General features: G+C 51.4%; 1 protein-coding gene across 2 annotated transcripts in view; it reads right to left on the bottom strand.

Annotated features, from left to right (window-relative positions):
* The window catches only part of RPGRIP1L (RPGRIP1 like), a 155,342-nt gene that overhangs the window by 56,623 nt on the left and 76,355 nt on the right, over positions 1–22,364 (bottom strand). For both annotated transcript variants that reach the window (XM_077288243.1, XM_077288244.1), the window contains exons 10-12: positions 4,574–4,719; positions 3,866–3,972; positions 2,212–2,262 (exon numbers count right to left, since the gene is read on the bottom strand). In XM_077288243.1, coding sequence (XP_077144358.1) covers positions 2,212–2,262; positions 3,866–3,972; positions 4,574–4,719 — 304 coding nt within the window. The remainder of the gene's footprint in view (positions 1–2,211; positions 2,263–3,865; positions 3,973–4,573; positions 4,720–22,364) is intronic.

The raw sequence follows: 22,364 nt of genomic DNA on the forward strand, positions 1-22,364 counted from the left end.
ATAATCTGTGAGTCACAAATTGACATTTTTGTGAGTTCTTTCCCATCTGTATAGAAACACAAACAAATAATGTTATCCCAGACCCCTGATATACATGTATAACACCGTATATCACAAATATAAGGAAGGTGTTAGCAAGATCATCCCCTTAAATCTTTACTATGGGCAGTGAAAGATCCACTATCCATTACACAATCCTCAGAAATCCATTTTAATAGTAGAGGTTTTGACCATCCCGAGTAGAGTCACCTTTTCGTGGTTGGACGGCTTTTATGTTTTTTTTTTTATCAAAACAGTGATAACTATGTAACCTATATTATTTTCATGCACTATTGCTGTTTATTTGCTTACTGCAGAGTATTTGCTCATTTTGTTTTTGCCTTGGGTTTTGCCTGTTTAGTGGCCAGTGTAAACACGCGCCTACATGTTGCATGCATACCAACTTATATTCCAAGTCATTTCTTTTGGTTTCTGCCACGGGCAGTGAAAGGTAAACACATCGCTACTTTTATATCCTCTATCCTTTACCCAAATCCAGAGAAATCCATGATTTTTTGCTATGTGAAAATTAAGCGTTACATGCTTTGTCATGCCCAGAGCACTTAAAGGGGTTGTCCAGGTTAGACGGCAAAATCTGCAGTCACTTTATGAATAGTGATGGCATGAACGTTGCCTCCATTCCCTGGTATCATCGCACGTAAGTGGTTTGCAGACATATGATCACGTACAGACTAGACGTTTCTAGATATCTTGACAAAGTTTCTTATATTTTCTTGTATTATATTATTGCTTGATGCAAAAGTAGTTGAAAGGACAGTGACCATTTAAAGAGGACCTGTCACCGAGTCAAAAGTGTCCAGCTTTTGATCTTATTTATTCCCCTTGTTTGATTATTCAGTCTTTTTTGCAATATTATATACGGTACCACACACTTTGTTTTTTTTATTCAGTGCTAAATTATCACCAAATAAAAAGGCCCATATCTCTTGAATCAGATGGCGGGTTAAAACAAAAACTAAATACTCAGGGGTACGGTGGAGAAAAAAGTAACAACAAAAACTGTCCACTTATGACCTGGTATACATACACGATGCGTCAGGACATTGAGACGAATGAATATATGAACTCCACTATTGCTGTAAACGTTAAAATCGTAAGGTACTTAATAAACATTTTTTTTTTTTTTAGCAAAAAGTGCAAAAGAAATCCAACCACGTCAAGGTGCACCTAGCTATGGATGGTCCCTATCACTAATGTCCTACCTCTCTATGTGCCAAGTCAAGGATCATCTTGACTGGGACGTGAAAGGAAACCAGTACCTTGTCTGGGAAACATAGGTGGATAAGGGTGCTGAGCCCTGGAATTGGAAGCACCCCCAATGTATAATACAAATAAGCGAGAAAAAAAACCCCAACCCAAAAATAGGACCTGCATACCTGTAGTATTAAATTCATGCACATATGCTGTGTGGCCAATATACAAACATATACATATGCTGCTTTTTCATTTTTGACCAGGTCCTCTTTAAAGGGGTTGTCCGAGACTTTTACATTGATGGCCTATGTATAGGATGCGTTATTGATATCTGATCGGTAGGGGTGCAACACCTGGCACCCCGGCCGATCAGGTCTTCCTGGTGCCAGGCAGAAGTGCTCGGTTGCAGAGTTGCACGGCACCAACAAACTTATAGTGAGCGAGGCTGGATACTGCACATCCGCCACCTATAAGAGATGTATGTGGAGTTGACGGAGCAGTGCCATTATAGCTTTGCAACTGAGCATTTCCACACCAGAAACCGCTGACCGTCGGTGGTGCTGAGTGTTGCGTCACCACGATCAGATAAAGGATGAGATGCTGCTTAGGACATCGGATGAAGGTGGCTCCAGTTTACATTACAGGTGCGTCGTGTGTACTGTAGAGGAACCAGTGTATGCTCCTGCTCTCTACATGGAGTCTGTGACCTCTCTGTACAAGACAGGCCGCTAATCCCCCCTGAAAAGAGAAGTGAGAGGAGGAGGAACACATTGGACAAAGTGGCTTTTGCAAAGCTAGAACCAGGCCATGTCTTTAATCCACTTTTGATGTCCTAATAAAAAATGCAAGGCCTCCAACCAAGTGTATGCATGAGGAATATGAGCGGACGTTACACATGCCGCTTGTGAAAATTGACAGGACGTTTTCTGATCCAGGTAAGAGAGGGAACTACTGTACCTTTATAAGCATCAAGGCTTCGCTGAGTTCGCACACGTCCACATCGCTCTCCTGTGAAAGGAAACAGAAAGAAAGCAGGTCAGATGAGCAGAAGTAACTCTGATGTACGTCTCCAGCCACCACCGATCCGCGACATCAGATGTGCGCAGAGTGGCTCTAAATAATACAAACCACCAGACGTCATCTTCTGTCCGCACAACCACAGGACAGATATTATTAAAATTTTAATTTAACATAGACCTTTTTTTGTTTCGTATCGTCAGCGCAGGTTTTCAGCAATTGCTCTAGGCTGTTTTCACACGTCTGATGGATGCAAGTAACAAGGGGATGTGGTTTTCTACAAGATGTCCTTACAGGCCGGGAACATGACATTAATGAAGTCCTTGTCAAAGAGATTTTCTTACGTCAAGTGATAAGTAAAGCAGTTGTTGATCTGAAGTGATCTGTGCTTCTGTCTTCACTTTTATATGAGGAAAAACTAAAGTGCCAACACAGACCGTAGCAATGAGGTCATAACCACTCATATCTCCAAGCTCTGAAGTCTACAGACAGAGATGTCAGGTTACGGTCAAGCGGAGAGACTATGGCGTGGCTGAAAATCGCTGCGTCCGGCAATCGCTATTAGGTGGGCATATGTTTCACCCACCAGCCATTCCAATCAGCCAGACATTTTCCTGAAAAATCACCTGCCCACCAGATGTGGTCATCATCCACTTTGCCACCGCTCCATCCAGCCTTCCCCTATTATGGCTGTGGATCGTTATTAGCAGTTTATTTTCCATAACGCACCGCTTAGAGGGAACACTGATCAAAACCACAGACTACGACACACATGGGGCTTTATACTCAGTGTTAGCAGAAATTGGTGGAAACTATCATACTCAAGTCTACCCTCACCTCTGCTAAACAGGACTTCGTAACTCTCACATCTTCTCTATCCCACAACCCCAAACAGTTATTCAACACTTTTAACCCCATTTTCCATCCACCTTTTCCCAAATTTCTGCAGACAACTTTGCCACACATTTCAAAAACAAGATCGACCAAACCAGAGAAAGCTTTATTGTTCAACCACCACAATCACTCTACATAATGGACCAATGCCCTTCCTCCATAATCTTCCTCTCCACCATCTCTGAAGACCAGATTTAACATCTTCTCACCAAGTCACAACTCACCACTTGTGCACTAATGTTGAGCTTCACAGAGGTGTTAACATGGCAGCTATGGGAGCCTTTAGCAGGCCCTCGGCTGCCATTACATTCCATCGATGACCCGTGATCGTGTTGTGGAAGCTGTCCTAAGTGGCACGCCACCTGGGCTGCACATGAGATTGGCAGCAACATTGTAGGGGAGCTGTTGCTAATGGCAGATGCCGGCTGTGTAACACAAATGCCATTTGCCAGGTATGGTGCAGGCTCAGCTCCTGAGCACGCTCCATACTCCCATACCTAACATTCATTAAGTGAATGGGTTACTGTTCCCTACCAATCCATTCATGTTGGATTTTGGGCCCCTGGTTCTCCGGATCCGTGGTAGATTCGCAGCTGGAATCCCAGAGATCATACAGTACATTTATCATCTATCCTGTGATTAGGTGACAAAAGTAATTTATTAGACAACCCTTTTAATCATCTCTAATTCATATTTATACCTTTGTGAAAAACTTCAGCCTGTTCTGAAACTCATCAAGCTGATGCCTCTGTTCTAGACAGCGCAGCTGGAGTTTTCTGTTCTCTTCGTCTAGTTTCTCGGTTTGTTCTGAAATAAGAAGCAGCATCACGGTGCCGGGTTATAATATTTACTCCGCTATTGAAATGTAATTAAAATGACAAGCTCCGTATAAACTGACTTGATTTGACTAATTTCCGAAAATGAGTGTGACATATAAGCTACAGCATGAATGGAACATGACGAGAACTTCCTCTACTTGTCAACTCTCGGGAAGCCGTAATGTTAATATGGAAAAGTGGCGGGGAAAAGAGAAGTGATCACAAGCCTGACAGTACAAAGAAGTGCACAAAGGCAGTAGAGATCCTCGTAATTATCCTGCAAATTTTTCATTTTACTAAAAAAATGATATTTTACAGTCATGGCCGAAAGTAATGGCACCCTTGAAATTGTTCCAGAAAATGATTCCAATTACACATGTTTTGTTATGCACATTTATTTCCTTTGTGTGTATTGGAACACTCAGTTTTTTTGCATTGTTCCAATACACACAAAGGAAATAAACATGTGTAATTGCAATAATATTCCGGGACAAATATTTAATTTTCTGAAACAATTTCAAAGGTGGCAACACTTTGGACCATGACTGTACAAACTGTACATGACTGTACTGTATGCGTATCATACGTACCTCGTTCTCGTCTCATTCTATCAAGAATCTCGTTTTTATCAGAGAGGTCGGACTTAAGAGCAGCCTCCAGCTGGGCGATCTGGAGTTTCAGCTGTTGCTCCCTCAACTTCCGCTGCTGTTCTTGACTGTTGCTCACTTCAAAGGCACTGAGGAAAACACAGGCAATTTACTAAATCTGAAATCAGCACGTGATACTCCTCGAACACTGAAAAAATCAGTATTTTTATTTTGCTTTGTAGTGACCGATTTAATTAAGAGATGATCATGGTTCTTATTAATGGATTTCCTGAAATAGTTGATTGATAGCCTTATGGAATATTTGTGCGTGAATATTGCCAAATTTTTCAGACTATACGACGCACCAGACCATAAGACGCAACCCAAATTTTCAGAAGGAAAATATAGAGAAAAATTAATGCGTCAAATGGGGGTCCCTCTTACAGTCCAAATTCAGCTTTCCTGGGGGGGGTGATCAGGAGCGCTGGTGGAGTGGGGTCACAGGAGGCAGTCTGGTGATGATCTGACTCAGTGCTGCGGGGGGCTATGCTAACATTTTGTGACAGACCGGAGCCCCGCACATCCATTGTTGAACTGCACTAGCCTCCGGGAAAAGGGCCGCCTCTGGCGGCGCATGTGCCGAATGAGATCTCGGCACCGAGATCTCGTTGTTGAGATCTCAATCTGCACATACGCCCGCCGCATCCGGTGGGCATTTTCTGGGCTTTCACAAAATGTTGTTGAAGCCCTCGTACCACCGTACCTGCTGCACCAGCCTGAGATGTGAGTCAGATCATCGCCCTGCAGCGTCGGACCACTGAACACCCTTTCTTCCGAGCTCAGGGCAGGCAGAATCACCCGACTCCTACTGCCGCCACACTCCTGGTAAGAACATCCAGACGCACCCCTATTTCCCTTAACAAAAATTGAGAACAAAAGTGCACCTTATAGTCTGAAAAATACAGTATTATTATTTATTATTATAGCACCATTTATTCCACGGCGCTTTACATGTCAAAAAGGGGTATACATAATAAAAATGAGTACAGTCATCTTGAACAAAATGAGTCACCGACTGATACAAGAGGAGTGAGGACCCTGCCCACGAAGGCTCACAGTCTAAAAGAATATCAAATTTAAGGACAAACTCTCCATTGTTCCGGCACAGCAACAACCGTCCTTATGAATTTGGCTGTTCCTAGTACTGAAAAGACAAATTCTCTGCCTTTCTCCACAGTGACTGGCATGAGGGGTGAATTACAGATGACCTCAGGATGACAGATCAAGTAATATCTGCCTTAAAGGGGTTGTGAACTAGTGGACCACCCCAGCTTAATCAATTCAGGATGTCAAGTAAAGTAAAAACAATAGATTCTCCCCTCCCACAGCGGTGCCCTTCCAGCGATGTCACAATGTCACTAGTCCGAACTGTCAGCCAGCAGGAGAACATCTCCACCCAGCAAGTATGAGCTGAAAGGCTGGGGAACTTTGCCCTCCTGCCGAAAATCAGAAGAAAAACTAGAATATTTCAAATTATGGGTTCTTAGAGATGGGACGCTAATCAAGTGATTTATTCTGATTTATTTTGAACTTCTGGAAAGTTTTCCCCCTACATGGAGCAATTCGTTTCTAGCCTTGATCTGGACATACACGTTAGGTCAACTGGTTGGACTTTGTGGACCTGTGATCTTCTTTTAATTTTGATCACCTATGTAACTATGAAAAGGTTCTACACACAGACTCTCATAGTCCTAAACCTACAGTAAATCGATCCATTACCGGAATCTACGGTCAACTATAAAAAGCTGTATTTAACCCCCAAGCCAATTCCCAACATCGGTACTTCCACCATCACCATTCATTCATCCACAACATTTCCGCTTCTCTTCCTTCTCTCCTTCAGACTTTTTACTCTTGAATGAACCAAGGGGCTGGCAAAGATGTCACCATATGTTGGTGGTCATTGTTTGTACGGACAGGTGCTCCTAAAATCAGTATGACCTCTGGAAGCCATTAATTGTGTCCTACAGCCAAAGACACCTGATCTTTTACTAGTAAATGTGGTTTACATTAATCTATGATGACAACATCAGAAGACTTTCTCAGATGTGAATTCAATGCGAAAAAAAGAAAAAAGAAGAGTAGAAAACTATAGGCGTAGCACTGGCTTCCTTAAAGAATAGTGCTTGGAAGGGAGAGGGTAGTGGCACAGAGATCACTTGTCCTAATGTTTAAGGAATTAGGAAAACATATTTTGTTATGCTGCTTCTTAAACCAAAGGCGCCTTTCCATAGCCTGTGGTTAGAAAAGATGAAAGACTTTGTGGGATGAGCATGGGAATGGCCTCAATTTACAGTCCCAACTATGTTGAGTGAAGAAAAAAAAAGTTGGCACGGCTTGTGCATTTTGTGGGACTGCAGTAGGAAATTAGATGTATGATGCATGAGAATCCAAATTCCAGTCACTGACATGACCACAGACCCTTAAACTACGCACTAGGGTCTTATATCGCCACCCAGCTTTGACCAAAAACTAGCGCTGGACCAAAGGGCAATGAAATGATGGGTTAGTGGAGGAGAAATATTAATGAAAAACATTACTAGAACATAGTAAAGAATGACTCATGTCAGAATGTATAGAATCATGGATGTACAGTCATGTTAAAAACCAAGGACTTCTCAAGTTTCTGTGCAGTGTTCCGTTACATGTGCGTGCTCTGTAGGTTTGGAAAAGTTCATAAGGCAGAAGCCCTATAGATGCGGGTGCTGTCTAGTCCTCCGCATTCAATGGGTCCAGGGTAACCCCACTGATTGACAGATTTATATGAATGAAGTAAAAGGAGAGGCGGAGGAGTGGAGTGGAGGAACGCTTCAATCTAAAGCTAAATCCTTGGCTAATAAGTTCCAAAGTGACCTGGACCAAAAGACTGCACCATCCTGCTAGAAGATCACCTGTGCAGAGATAGTGTGGCTTGGGGCAAAGAGAGGAGGACAGGTGTGAGATCAGTTTTTAAACTGTAATCACCTGTGTTATTTGGGACTTCATGCCCTCATTCTCCACCAATTGTATGGATCCACTCTATTTGGTAGGCATTAGGCCATAGGTAGTATTCACACAGGCAATGCAGTTCTGGTCCAAATAGACTTGTACAGGACTGAACTAAAAAGAACAGACCCTGGATACTCATACACGGCACGCTCAAACAAAAGTTACTTGCAACTAGTGATACTTGCAGTTCTCTGCACACAGCCTGTACAGACTCTTCTCAGAGAGAGATTCTGGCCTGTCTCTCTCTTTCTTCCACACCAAGACACATCCAGTCTGCTCAGCCTCCCCAGCAGACAGACTTGGAAGTAGACCTAGACTGTTGATATGCAGAGCTAGGCAGGTGCAATAGTCAAAGCCGGCAGAGCTAGGATTTAACTGTATATATATATATATATATATATATATATATATATATATATATATATATATATATAATATAACGCTGGGAGCGTCACTCTGTCCGAAGCCTTTATAGACTGCGCAAGCGCCGGCGCACTCTGGACCCCACAGAGTGACGCTCCCAGGAGATCGCGGTATGCGTAAGCACTGAACGCACACTGCGATCTCCAACGGAGAAGCAGGGACGAGCCACGAGGGTGAGTATGCAATATATACCTGTCCCTTGTTCCATCGATGCGCGCTGCTCCATCCTCCACATCCTCTGCCTGTGACGTTCAGTTCAGAGGGCACGATGATGCGCTTAATGCGCGCCGCCCTCTGACTGAACAGTCACAGCCAGAGGATGGAGCAGCGCGCATCGATGGAACGGGGGACAGGTAAATATAGCAAGTGCCGGGGGCCTGAGCTAGCGGCGACTCCGGCACCTGACCCCCACAGTGCGCCGGTGTCCCCGCCTGCTCAAGCCCCCAAAACTCGGAGCCCAGCACAGCCGCCCGCACTCACCACAGCCACACACAGCCGTCCGCACTCACCACAGCCACGCACAGCCGTCCGCACTCACCACAGCCACGCACAGCCGTCCGCACTCACCACAGCCACGCACAGCCGTCCGCACTCACCACAGCCACGCACAGCCGTCCGCACTCACCACAGCCACGCACAGCCGCCCGCACTCACCACAGCCACGCACAGCCGCCCGCACTCACCACAGCCACGCACAGCCGCCCGCACTCACCACAGCCACGCACAGCCGCCCGCACTCAGCACCGCCTCGCACAGTTGCCCGCACTCAGCACAGCCGCCAGCACTCAGCACCGCCACGCACAGCCGCCGCACTCACGACAGCCACGCACAGCCGCCCACACTCACCACAGCCACGCACAGCCGCCCGCACTCACCACAGCCACGCACAGCCGCCCGCACTCAGCACAGCCACGCACAGCCGCCCGCACTCAGCACAGCCACGCACAGCCGCCCGCACTCAGCACCGCCACGCACAGCCGCCCGCACTCAGCACAGCCGCCCGCACTCAGCACAGCCGCCCGCACTCAGCACAGCCGCCCGCACTCAGCACAGCCGCCCGCACTCAGCACAGCCGCCCGCACTCAGCACAGCCGCCCGCACTCAGCACAGCCGCCCGCACTCAGCACAGCCGCCCGCACTCAGCACAGCCGCCCGCACTCAGCACAGCCGCCCGCACTCAGCACAGCCGACCGCACTCAGCACAGCCGACCGCACTCAGCACAGCCGACCGCACTCAGCACAGCCGACCGCACTCAGCACAGCCGACCGCACTCAGCACAGCCGACCGCACTCAGCACAGCCGACCGCATTCAGCACAGCCACACACAGCCGCCCGCACTCAGCACAGCCACGCACAGCCGCCCACACTCAGCACAGCCACGCACAGCCGCCCGCACTCAGCACAGCCACGCACAGCCGCCCGCACTCAGCACAGCCACGCACAGCCGCCCGCACTCAGCAACGCCACGCACAGCCGCCCGCACTCAGCACCGCCAAGCACAGCCGCTCGCACTCAGCACCGCCACGCACAGCCGCTCGCACTCAGCACCGCCACGCACAGCCGCCCGCACTCAGCACCGCCACGCACAGCCGCCCGCACTCAGCACCGCCACGCACAGCCGCCCGCACTCAGCACCGCCACGCACAGCCGCCCGCACTCAGCACCGCCACGCACAGCCGCCCGCAGTCAGCACAGCCACGCACAGCCGCCCGCACTCAGCACAGCCACGCACAGCCGCCCGCACTCAGCACAGCCGCCCGCACTCACCACAGCCACGCACAGCCGCCCGCACTCAGCACCGCCACGCACAGCCGCTCGCACTCAGCACCGCCACGCACAGCCGCCCGCACTCAGCACCGCCACGCACAGCCGCCCGCACTCAGCACCGCCACGCACAGCCGCCCGCACTCAGCACCGCCACGCACAGCCGCCCGCACTCAGCACCGCCACGCACAGCCGCCCGCACTCAGCACCGCCACGCACAGCCGCCCGCACTCAGCACCGCCACGCACAGCCGCCCGCACTCCGCACCGCCACGCACAGCCGCCCGCACTCAGCACCGCCACGCACAGCCGCCCGCACTCAGCACCGCCACGCACAGCCGCCCGCAGTCAGCACCGCCACGCACAGCCGCTCGCACTCAGCACAGCCACGCACAGCCGCCCGCACTCAGCACAGCCGCCCGCACTCAGCACCGCCACGCACAGCCGCCCGCAGTCAGCACCGCCACGCACAGCCGCTCGCACTCAGCACAGCCACGCACAGCCGCCCGCACTCAGCACAGCCGCCCGCACTCAGCACAGCCGCTCGCACTCAGCACAGCCGCCCGCACTCAGCACAGCCGCCCGCACTCAGCACAGCCGCCCGCACTCAGCACAGCCGCCCGCATTCAGCACAGCCACACACAGCCGCCCGCACTCAGCACAGCCACGCACAGCCGCCCGCACTCAGCACAGCCACGCACAGCCGCCCGCACTCAGCACAGCCACGCACAGCCGCCCGCACTCAGCAGAGCCACGCACAGCCGCCCGCACTCAGCACAGCCACGCACAGCCGCCCGCACTCAGCACAGCCGCCCGCACTCACCACAGCCACGCACAGCCGCCCACACTCAGCACCGCCACGCACAGCCGCCCGCACTCAGCACCGCCAAGCACAGCCACTCGCACTCAGCACCGCCACGCACAGCCGCCCGCACTCAGCACCGCCACGCACAGCCGCCCGCACTCAGCACCGCCACGCACAGCCGCCCGCACTCAGCACCGCCACGCACAGCCGACCGCACTCAGCACAGCCACGCACAGCCGCCCGCACTCAGCACAGCCACGCACAGCCGCCCGCACTCAGCACAGCCACGCACAGCCGCCCGCACTCAGCACAGCCGCCCGCACTCACCACAGCCACGCACAGCCGCCCGCACTCAGCACCGCCACGCACAGCCGCTCGCACTCAGCACCGCCACGCACAGCCGCCCGCACTCAGCACCGCCACGCACAGCCGCCCGCACTCAGCACCGCCACGCACAGCCGCCCGCACTCAGCACCGCCACGCACAGCCGCCCGCACTCAGCACCGCCACGCACAGCCGCCCGCACTCAGCACCGCCACGCACAGCCGCCCGCACTCAGCACCGCCACGCACAGCCGCCCGCACTCCGCACCGCCACGCACAGCCGCCCGCACTCAGCACCGCCACGCACAGCCGCCCGCACTCAGCACCGCCACGCACAGCCGCCCGCAGTCAGCACCGCCACGCACAGCCGCTCGCACTCAGCACAGCCACGCACAGCCGCCCGCACTCAGCACAGCCGCCCGCACTCAGCACCGCCACGCACAGCCGCCCGCAGTCAGCACCGCCACGCACAGCCGCTCGCACTCAGCACAGCCACGCACAGCCGCCCGCACTCAGCACAGCCGCCCGCACTCAGCACAGCCGCTCGCACTCAGCACAGCCGCCCGCACTCAGCACAGCCGCCCGCACTCAGCACAGCCGCCCGCACTCAGCACAGCCGCCCGCATTCAGCACAGCCACACACAGCCGCCCGCACTCAGCACAGCCACGCACAGCCGCCCGCACTCAGCACAGCCACGCACAGCCGCCCGCACTCAGCACAGCCACGCACAGCCGCCCGCACTCAGCACAGCCACGCACAGCCGCCCGCACTCAGCACAGCCACGCACAGCCGCCCGCACTCAGCACAGCCGCCCGCACTCACCACAGCCACGCACAGCCGCCCACACTCAGCACCGCCACGCACAGCCGCCCGCACTCAGCACCGCCAAGCACAGCCACTCGCACTCAGCACCGCCACGCACAGCCGCCCGCACTCAGCACCGCCACGCACAGCCGCCCGCACTCAGCACCGCCACGCACAGCCGCCCGCACTCAGCACCGCCACGCACAGCCGACCGCACTCAGCACAGCCACGCACAGCCGCCCGCACTCAGCACAGCCACGCACAGCCGCCCGCACTCAGCACAGCCACGCACAGCCGCCCGCACTCAGCACAGCCGCCCGCACTCACCACAGCCACGCACAGCCGCCCGCACTCAGCACCGCCACGCACAGCCGCCCGCACTCAGCACCGCCGCCCGCACTCAGCACCGCCGCCCGCACTCAGCACAGCCGCCCGCACTCAGCACAGCCGCCCGCACTCAGCACAGCCGCCCGCACTCAGCACAGCCGCCCGCACTCAGCACAGCCACGCACAGCCGCCCGCAATCAGCACCGCCACGCACAGCCGCCCGCAATCAGCACCGCCACACACAGCCGCCCGCACTCAGCACCGCCACGCACAGCCGCTCGCACTCAGCACCGCCACGCACAGCCGCCCACACTCAGCACCGCCACGCACAGCCGCTCGCACTCAGCACCGCCACGCACAGCCGCCCGCACTCAGCACCGCCACGCACAGCCGCCCGCACTCAGCACCGCCACGCACAGCCGCCCGCACTCAGCACCGCCACGCACAGCCGCCCGCACTCAGCACCGCCACGCACAGCCGCCCGCAGTCAGCACCGCCACGCACAGCCGCCCGCACTCAGCACAGCCACGCACAGCCGCCCGCACTCAGCACAGCCGCCCGCACTCAGCACAGCCGCCCGCACTCAGCACAGCCGCCCGCACTCAGCACAGCCGCCCGCATTCAGCACAGCCACACACAGCCGCCCGCACTCAGCACAGCCACGCACAGCCGCCCGCACTCAGCACAGCTGCCCGCACTCAGCACAGCCACGCACAGCCGCCCGCACTCAGCACAGCCACGCACAGCCGCCCGCACTCAGCACAGCCGCCCGCACTCACCACAGCCACGCACAGCCGCCCGCACTCAGCACCGCCACGCACAGCCGCCCGCACTCAGCACCGCCAAGCACAGCCGCTCGCACTCAGCACAGCCACGCACAGCCGCCCGCACTCAGCACAGCCGTCCGCACTCACCACAGCCACGCACAGCCGCCCGCACTCAGCACCGCCACGCACAGCCGCCCGCACTCAGCACCGCCAAGCACAGCCGCTCGCACTCAGCACCGCCACGCACAGCCGCTCGCACTCAGCACCGCCACGCACAGCCGCCCGCACTCAGCACCGCCACGCACAGCCGCCCGCACTCAGCACCGCCACGCACAGCCGCCCGCACTCAGCACCGCCACGCACAGCCGCCCGCACTCAGCACCGCCACGCACAGCCGCCCGCAGTCAGCACAGCCACGCACAGCCGCCCCCACTCAGCACAGCCACGCACAGCCGCCCGCACTCAGCACAGCCGCTCGCACTCAGCACAGCCACGCACAGCCGCCCGCACTCAGCACAGCCGCCCGCACTCACCACAGCTACGCACAGCCGCCCGCACTCAGCACCGCCACGCACAGCCGCCCGCACTCAGCACCGCCGCCCGCACTCAGCACAGCCGCCCGCACTCAGCACAGCCGCCCGCACTCACCACAGCCACGCACAGCCGCCCGCACTCAGCACAGCCGCCCGCACTCACCACAGCCACGCACAGCCGCCCACAATTAGCACCGCCACGCACAGCCGCCCGCACTCAGCACCGCCACGCACAGCCGCCCGCACTCAGCACCGCCACGCACAGCCGCCCGCACTCAGCACCGCCACGCACAGCCGCCCGCACTCAGCACCGCCACGCACAGCCGCCCGCACTCAGCACAGCCGCCCGCACTCAGCACAGCCGCCCGCACTCAGCACAGCCGCCCGCACTCAGCACAGCCGCCCGCACTCAGCACAGCCGCCCGCACTCAGCACAGCCGCCCGCACTCAGCACAGCCGCCCGCACTCAGCACAGCCGCACTCGGGCAGTAGAGCCGGAGAGAGAAAGATGGGAGCAACATATGGCAGAATGGAAACAGGAACAAGCAGAATGGGGGTGCAGGATGGGAGCAGCACATGATAGAATGGGGGCACGGGATGGGAGCAGCACATGACAGAATGGGGGCGCGGGATGGGAGCAGCACATGACAGAATGGGGGCGCGGGATGGGAGCAGCACATGACAGAATGATTGCGCACGGTGGGAGCAGCACATGACAGAATGGGGGCGCACACATGACAGGATGGGGGTGCAGCATGGGAGCACATGACAGGATGGGGCGCAGGATGGGAGCACATGACAGGATGGGAGCAGCACATGACAGAATGGGGGCCCAGGATGGGAGCAGCACATGACAGAATGGGAGCAGCACATGACAGAATGGGGGCACACACATGACAGGGTGGGGGTGTAGGATGGAGCAGCATATGACAGGATGGGGGCGCAGGATGGGAGCACATGACAGGATGGGGACGCAGGATGGAGCAGCACATGATAGGATGGGGGTGCAGGATGGAGCAGCACATGACAGGATGGGGGCGCAGGATGGAGCAGCACATGGCAGGATGGGAGAGCAAGATGGGAGCAGCACATACCAGGATGGAGACCATATACCAATATAAATGCTCGCCACCCGGGCGTAGAACGGGTTCAATAGCTAGTATATATATATATATATATATATATATATATATATATATATATATATATATATATATATATATATACATATATACATACACTCACCGGCCACTTTATTAGGTACACCATGCTAGTAACGGGTTGGACCCCCTTTTGCCTTCAGAACTGCCTCAATTCTTCGTGGCATAGATTCAACAAGGTGCTGGAAGCATTCCTCAGAGATTTTGGTCCATATTGACATGATGGCATCACACAGTTGCCGCAGATTTGTCGGCTGCACATCCCAAAGATGCTCCATACAAGGCAGGATGGATCCATGCTTTCATGTTGTTTACGCCAAATTCTGACCCTACCATCCGAATGTCGCAGCAGAAATCGAGACTCATCAGACCAAGCAACGTTTTTCCAATCTTCTACTGTCCAATTTCGATGAGCTTGTACAAATTGTAGCCTCAGTTTCCTGTTCTTAGCTGAAAGGAGTGGTACCCGGTGTGGTCTTCTGCTTCTGTAGCCCATCTGCCTCAAAGTTCGACGCACTGTGCGTTCAGAGATGCTCTTAGGCCTACCTTGGTTGTAACGGGTGGCGATTTGAGTCACTGTTGCCTTTCTATCAGCTCGAACCAGTCTGCCCATTCTCCTCTGACCTCTGGCATCAACAAGGCATTTCCGCCCACAGAACTGCCGCTTACTGGATTTTTTTTCTTTTTCGGACCATTCTCTGTAAACCCTAGAGATGGTTGTGCGTGAAAATCCCAGTAGATCAGCAGTTTCTGAAATACTCAGACCAGCCCTTCTGGCACCAACAACCATGCCACGTTCAAAGGCACTCAAATCACCTTTCTTCCCCATACTGATGCTCGGTTTGAACTGCAGGAGATTGTCTTGACCATGTCTACATGCCTAAATGCACTGAGTTGCCGCCATGTGATTGGCTGATTAGAAATTAAGTGTTAACAAGAAGTTGGACAGGTGTACCTAATAAAGTGGCCAGTGAGTGTATATATATACACATACACATATGGTACATACATCTATATATATATATATATATATGTATATCGATATAAACACACACGCGCATGTCTGGTTGTTGTGATGCCATTTTCCTGGTGATGAATTGAAAGTGCATGAAGTTGTCATCATACAAGACCTTAATTTTAACCAAAATGCTTTAGAATATAGGTATGGTCATTTAATTAAAGAAAACTGACTGACGAAAGTTTTGCATCTACTATTTATTGCTCACAACATAGAGAGTAATCCATTGCTTACAATGCCATTACTTAGCATTTTGTAGCATAGCCTCTTGCTTTAATTACTGCACCACACCGGCGGGGCATTGAAGTCACTCGGGTATTTAAGACATCCTGAGGGATCTTGCTCCATTCTATTTGCAAACCTGCAAACAATTAATCTTTGGCCCCAACTCGTCACCCTAACTCATCCCAAAGGTGCTCTATAGGGTGTAAATCAGGTGATTGGCTTGGCCATTGCAACAAGCGAACATTTTTCTTTGATAACCAATTTTTGACTAAATTGATGTGTGCTTAGGATCACTGTCTTACTGGAATTTCCAGCCCATGCCTACTTTGGCCTTACCATGTGGCAGCATTACATTCTTCAGTATATCCTTGTACATGGTAGCATTCATACTTCCATCAATTCTATGCAGAGTGTCAATGGCAGATGCAGAAAAGCAGCCCCAAACCATGACATTGCCACCACCATGTTTCACTGTAGCTGTTTGGTGCCTTACATCATAACATTTTCCAATTGGGCAGTATATATAATGCTTCCCATCACTACCAAACAGATTGAACTTGGATTCATCCAACCACAACACCGTAGACCAAACTGAATCTTTCCATTGGCTGTGTTCTTTGGCAAACTCAAGTCAGACCTTCCGGTTCTTTGCTTCTTGGCTGGAACTCGTGAATTCAACTCTACTTCTCTTAGCCGTCGCCCCACAGTTTGGAGACTCACTTTGACCCCATATTCTTCGTTCATTTCATGTGAAATCTGTACAGCACTTTTATGGACATCAGATACTGACTTTTTTTTTTAACAGTATGATCAACTTTGGAGGAAGTTTTCCGAGATCATCCACTTCTAGGTTTGTCAACTGTTCCATAAACTTCTTTTTCTTTCTTCATTATACGTGATACTTGACTCTGAGAGCTGTTGAATTCCATAACTACCTCTTTTTGGCTTTTGCCCGACTTCACTCTCAGAATAATAAGCTCCCTGACATCTGCTGATAAATTTGGCTTTGCCATGCTTTAACCGAAAAACAAATAAAAAACATTTTGGCAAAATTTGACTACCCATGACAAAATATGTAAAACATTTGGCCCAGCAAATTTTGAAAACTAACACATAGAGGAATAAAACAATGTCAAACACAATTGTCATCTTTATAGCCATTTGCTTCCGGTTTACTAAAATCACCAGGAAAAAAGCATCACAACTACAAAACAGTAGTGTTGAGCGATACCGTCTGATACTTGAAAGTATCGGTATCTGAAAGTATCGGCCGATACCGGCAAAGTATCGGATCTTGCCGATACCGATACCCGATACCAATACAAGTCAATGGGACTCAAGTATTGGAAGGTATCCCTGATGGTTCCCAGGGTCTGAAGGAGAGGAAACTCTCCTTCAGGCCCTGGGATCCATATGAATGTGTAAAATAAAGAATTAAAATAAAAAATATTGATATACTCACCTCTCCGACGCAGCCTGGACCTTACCGCTGTGAACCGGCAGCCTTCTTTGCTTAAAATGAGCGCGTTCAGTACCTTCCATGACGTCACGGCTTCTGATTGGTCGCGTGGCGGTCACATGAGCGGCACGCGACCAATCAGAAGCCGTGACGTCATCCCTCAGGTCCTAAATTCGCCACTATATATATATATATATTGGCATTCTCTTGATGAGCTTCAAGAGGTAGTCACCGGGAATGGTTTTCACTTCACAGGTGTGCCCTGTCAGGTTTAGTAAGTGGGATTTCTTGCCTTATAAATGGGGTTGGGACCATCAGTTGTGTTGTGCAGAAGTCTGGTGGATACACAGCTGATAGTCCTACTGAATAGATTGTTAGAATTTGTATTATGGCAAGAAAAAAGCAGCTAAGTAAAGAAAAACGAGTGGCCATCATTACTTTAAGAAATGAAGGTCAGTCAGTCTGAATAATTGGGCAAACTTTGAAAGTGTCCCCAAGTGCAGTGGCAAAAACCATCAAGTGCTACAAAGAAACTGGCTCACATGAGGACCGCCCCAGGAAAGGAAGACCAAGAGTCACCTCTGCTTCTGAGGATAAGTTTATCCGAGTCACCAGCCTCAAAAATCGCAGATTAACAGCAGTTCAGATTAGAGACCAGGTCAATGCCACACAGAGGTCTAGCAGCAGACACATCTCTACAACAACTGTTAAGAGGAGACTTTGTGCAGCAGGCCTTCATGGTAAAATAGCTGCTAGGAAACCACTGCTAAGAACAGGCAACAAGCAGAAGAGACTTGTTTGGGCTAAAGAACACAAGGAATGGACATTAGACCAGTGGAAATCTGTGCTTTGGTCTGATGAGTCCAAATTTGAGATCTTTGGCTCCAACCACCGTGTCTTTGTGCGACGCAGAAAAGGTGAACAGATGGACTCTACATGCCTGGTTCTCACCGTGAAGCATGGAGGAGGAGGTGTGATGGTGTGGGGGTGCTTTGCTGGTGACACTGTTGGGGATTTATTCAAAATTGAAGGCATACTGAACCAGCATGGCTACCACAGCATCTTGCAGCGGCATGCTATTCCATCCGGTTTGCCTTTAGTTGGACCATCATTTATTTTTCAACAGGACAATGACACCAAACACACCTCCAGGCTGTGTAAGGGCTATCTGACCAAGAAGGAGAGTGATGGGGTGTTACGCCAGATGACCAGGCCTCCACAGTCACCAGACCTGAACCCAATCGAGATGGTTTGGGGTGAGCTGGACCGCAGAGTGAAAGCAAAAGGGCCAACAAGTGCTAAGCATCTCTGGGAACTCCTTCAAGATTGTTGGAAGACCATTCCTGGTGACTACCTCTTGAAGCTCATCAAGAGAATGCCAAGAGTGTGCAAAGCAGTCATCAAAGCAAAAGGTGGCTACTTTGAAGAACCTAGAATATAAGACATAATTTCAGTTGTTTTACACTTTTTTGTTAAGTATATAATTCCACATGTGCTAATTCATAGTTTTGATGCCTTCAGTGTGAATTTACAATTTTCATAGTCAAAAATACAGAAAAATCTTTAAATGAGAAGGTGTGTCTAAACTTTTGGTCTGTACTGTATATATATATATGTATGTACATATACACATTGTCAGATCTTATGGATCTCCTAAAAGTGAACCTGCAGAATCACGACAACGAACCTCCCAAGGGTGAGCAGGCCTGGTGGACCACCCCTAATACAGGGAGCGTTAGGGGCAGGCCCAAGGGAGACTATTGCCGCAGAAGCGGATACCGGGGAACAGGAAGTAAGAGAGTAAAGACGTGGAAGTGGCTAAGGCGGAGACACAGGACAGAGTGACAGTGACTGAAACCCAGAGTGGACTGGATATGGCGGACGCCCAGGACAGACAGGGTATGACGGAGACACAGAACGGGCAGCATATGGCGGAAAGACTGATATGGCGGAAACACAGGACCAGCAGGATATGGCGGAAGACCAGGACTGACAGGGTAAGGCGTAGACACAGGACGAACAGAGTATCGCCCTGGAGAGAACAAAGCACAGAGGGACCTGGGTCAAGTGAGACAAATGACAATCAGGCAAGGAGCAGAGGAAGGAGATACCTTACTGTAAATAGACCGAGTGCTGCAGAACTTCCGGGTCGAGATCCTCCAGAGTCATAGAGAGGAGGAACGGAGCGTCTGCAGGGCAGAGGAAGGAAGTGCACGTGCGCAGAAGGAGTTGGAGAGAGGAGTGCGCTCGCCGGGACCGGCGGCGAGACTGGAAGAGTAGAGACCAGAAGGCGCGCACACCACAGGAGCGCGCCGGCTCGGGTAAGTATGTCGGCGAACAGAAAGGTGAGTGGCAGGCGCAGCAGCAGGAGCGGCGGCAGACGCGGCAGCGCGTAGAGGCGCTGTGACACACATACATACACACATACATATACGCATACACACATACATATACACATACATATCACACATACATACACACATGCATACATACATATACACTTACATACACACATACATACATATACACACATATATATATATATATATACATACATACATATATATATATATACATACACATACATATACTGTATATACACAGATACACACATACATACACACATACATATACACATACATACACACACATACACATAGATACACACACATACATACACACACATACATAGCTAGGAGGATACCCCTGTATTAAAATTTAACTTTTAATACATAGCATATAAAATATAAACAACTCAACTGACGCAAACCAAAAACAAAAAGGTGCTCATGTGAAACAGTGCTCAAACAATAAAAATTGGTTGGATCTCACCAATAATAGCAGAGCGGAGTGCCTCTCCAACACTAACGGACGTGTAGTCACCATAGAAGTCCTCCCAGTATCCTTAACTGGAGGTCAGTAGTCCACATGTAGGGATAGGGGCTGGGTGTGGGATAATCTATCTTCCCTGTTAAACCCGTTCAAGCTCCTGTCCTGACAAGGACAGGCCCCAAGTGATCCCTAACTATGGACTCCGCCAAAGCATGGACGGTAACAAATTCACCCAAAGCGTTTCATATCCAGTAACGGAGACTCATCAGGGGAGCGAATATGCCAGTAAACAGCTGGCCAATAGTCCAATGAAAGTACAGTAAAAGTCCTTTTAGGTGAAGGGCCCCGCAGTGGCTAGGTCCCCATACCGCTGAATGTGTTCACGGTAGCGATCCTTATCCCCATTCACTAGATATGCCCTTAAATAGCCAGTAAATTGAGGTCCGCCCATAAATCTGTGAGTAATTAGCCAGCCCCCTGTTATGAACTGGTGGCCTAGGAGCAGCATGGACGAGCTCTGTAGTAGGTGGCCTCTATACTGACCGCAGACCCTGAACTTAACACATCAACTAGAAGTAGCCATGGGATGTTCCTGTCACTCCCTAGACACCTCGTCACGGCCGGAGGACTAATTACACCTAAAGAAAGAAACAGGAATACTATCTTGCCTCAGAGAAAATACCCAAAGGAAAGGCAGCCCCCCACAAATATTGACTGTGAGAGGAGAGGGAAATTACAAACGCAGACTGAAAACAGAATTTAGCAAAGGAGGCCACGCTACCTAGAAAGAAAAGACAGGAAAGAGTACTGTGCGGTCAGTATAAAAAATACTACAAAATCCACCACAGAGAATACAAAAATCTCCACACCTAACTAAAGGCATGGAGGGTAACTCTGTGACTCCAGAGCTTCCAACTTGGCTGAGTAAATCTTAACACAGACAAAGCTGGACAAGAAAAAACATAGCAATTCACAAAACTATTAAGTCCACCGCATGTGGACTGCAAAAACAGAGCCAGGACTTATCTTTGATGATTTGGACAATCCAGAAGGAGAAACCAAGCAGAGATGTGGATCCCTAGAAAACAATGGCCAACTGGCACTTACTAAAGGAAGAAGCCAGACTAAATAGCCCCGTCCAAAGTGGAAGCAGCTGATGACTGTTGTGAAGGACAAACAGCAGCACTACCACTTATAACCACCGGAGGGAGCCTAAGAGCAGAACCCACAACAGAATTCACAACAGTACCCCCCCCTTGAGGAGGGGTCACCAAACCCTCACCAGAGCCCCCAGGCCGATCCGGACGAGCCAAATGGAAGGCACGAACCAAATCATCAGCATGAACATCGGAGGCAACAACCCAAGAATTATCCTCCTGGCCATAACCCTTCCACTTGACAAGATACTGAAGCCTCCGTCTAGAAAAACGAGAATCCAAGATCTTCTCCACAACATACTCCAACTCCCCATCAATCAACACCGGGGCAGGAGGATCAACAGAGGGAACAACGGGCACCACATATTTCCGCAACAAAGATCTATGAACAACATTATGGATGGAAAAAGAGGCTGGAAGGGCCAAACAAAAAGACACTAGATTGATAATCTCAGAAATCCTATAAGGACCAATAAACCGAGGCTTGAACTTCGGGGAAGAAACCTTCATAAGAACATGACGAGAAGACAACCAGACCAAATCCCCAACCTGAAGCCGGGAACCCACACGCCGACGATGGTTGGCAAAACGCTGAGCCTCCTCCTGAGACAACACCAAATTGTCCACAACATGAGCCCAAATCTGCTGCAACCTGTCAACCACAGAGTCCACCCCAGGACAACCAGAAGACTCAACCTGCCCTGAAGAAAAACGAGGATGAAACCCAGAATTACAAAAGAATGGTGACACCAAGGTAGCAGAACTAGCCCGATTATTAAGGGCAAACTCGGCCAATGGCAAGAAAGCCACCCAATCATCCTGATCGGCAGACACAAAGCATCTCAAATAAGTTTCCAAAGTCTGGTTAGTTCGCTCGGTTTGGCCGTTTGTCTGAGGATGAAATGCGGAAGAAAAAGACAAATCAATGCCCAGCTTAGCACAAAAGGACCGCCAAAACCTAGAAACAAACTGGGAACCTCTATCGGACACAATATTCTCCGGAATGCCATGCAAACGAACCACATGCTGAAAAAACAACGGAACCAACTCAGAAGAGGAAGGCAACTTAGGCAAAGGTACCAAATGAACCATCTTAGAAAACCGGTCACAGACCACCCAGATAACAGACATCCTCTGGGAAACAGGAA

Source organism: Ranitomeya variabilis, chromosome 2 (genome assembly GCF_051348905.1).
Source record: "Ranitomeya variabilis isolate aRanVar5 chromosome 2, aRanVar5.hap1, whole genome shotgun sequence".
In the NCBI taxonomy this organism is placed as follows: Eukaryota; Metazoa; Chordata; class Amphibia; order Anura; family Dendrobatidae; genus Ranitomeya; species Ranitomeya variabilis.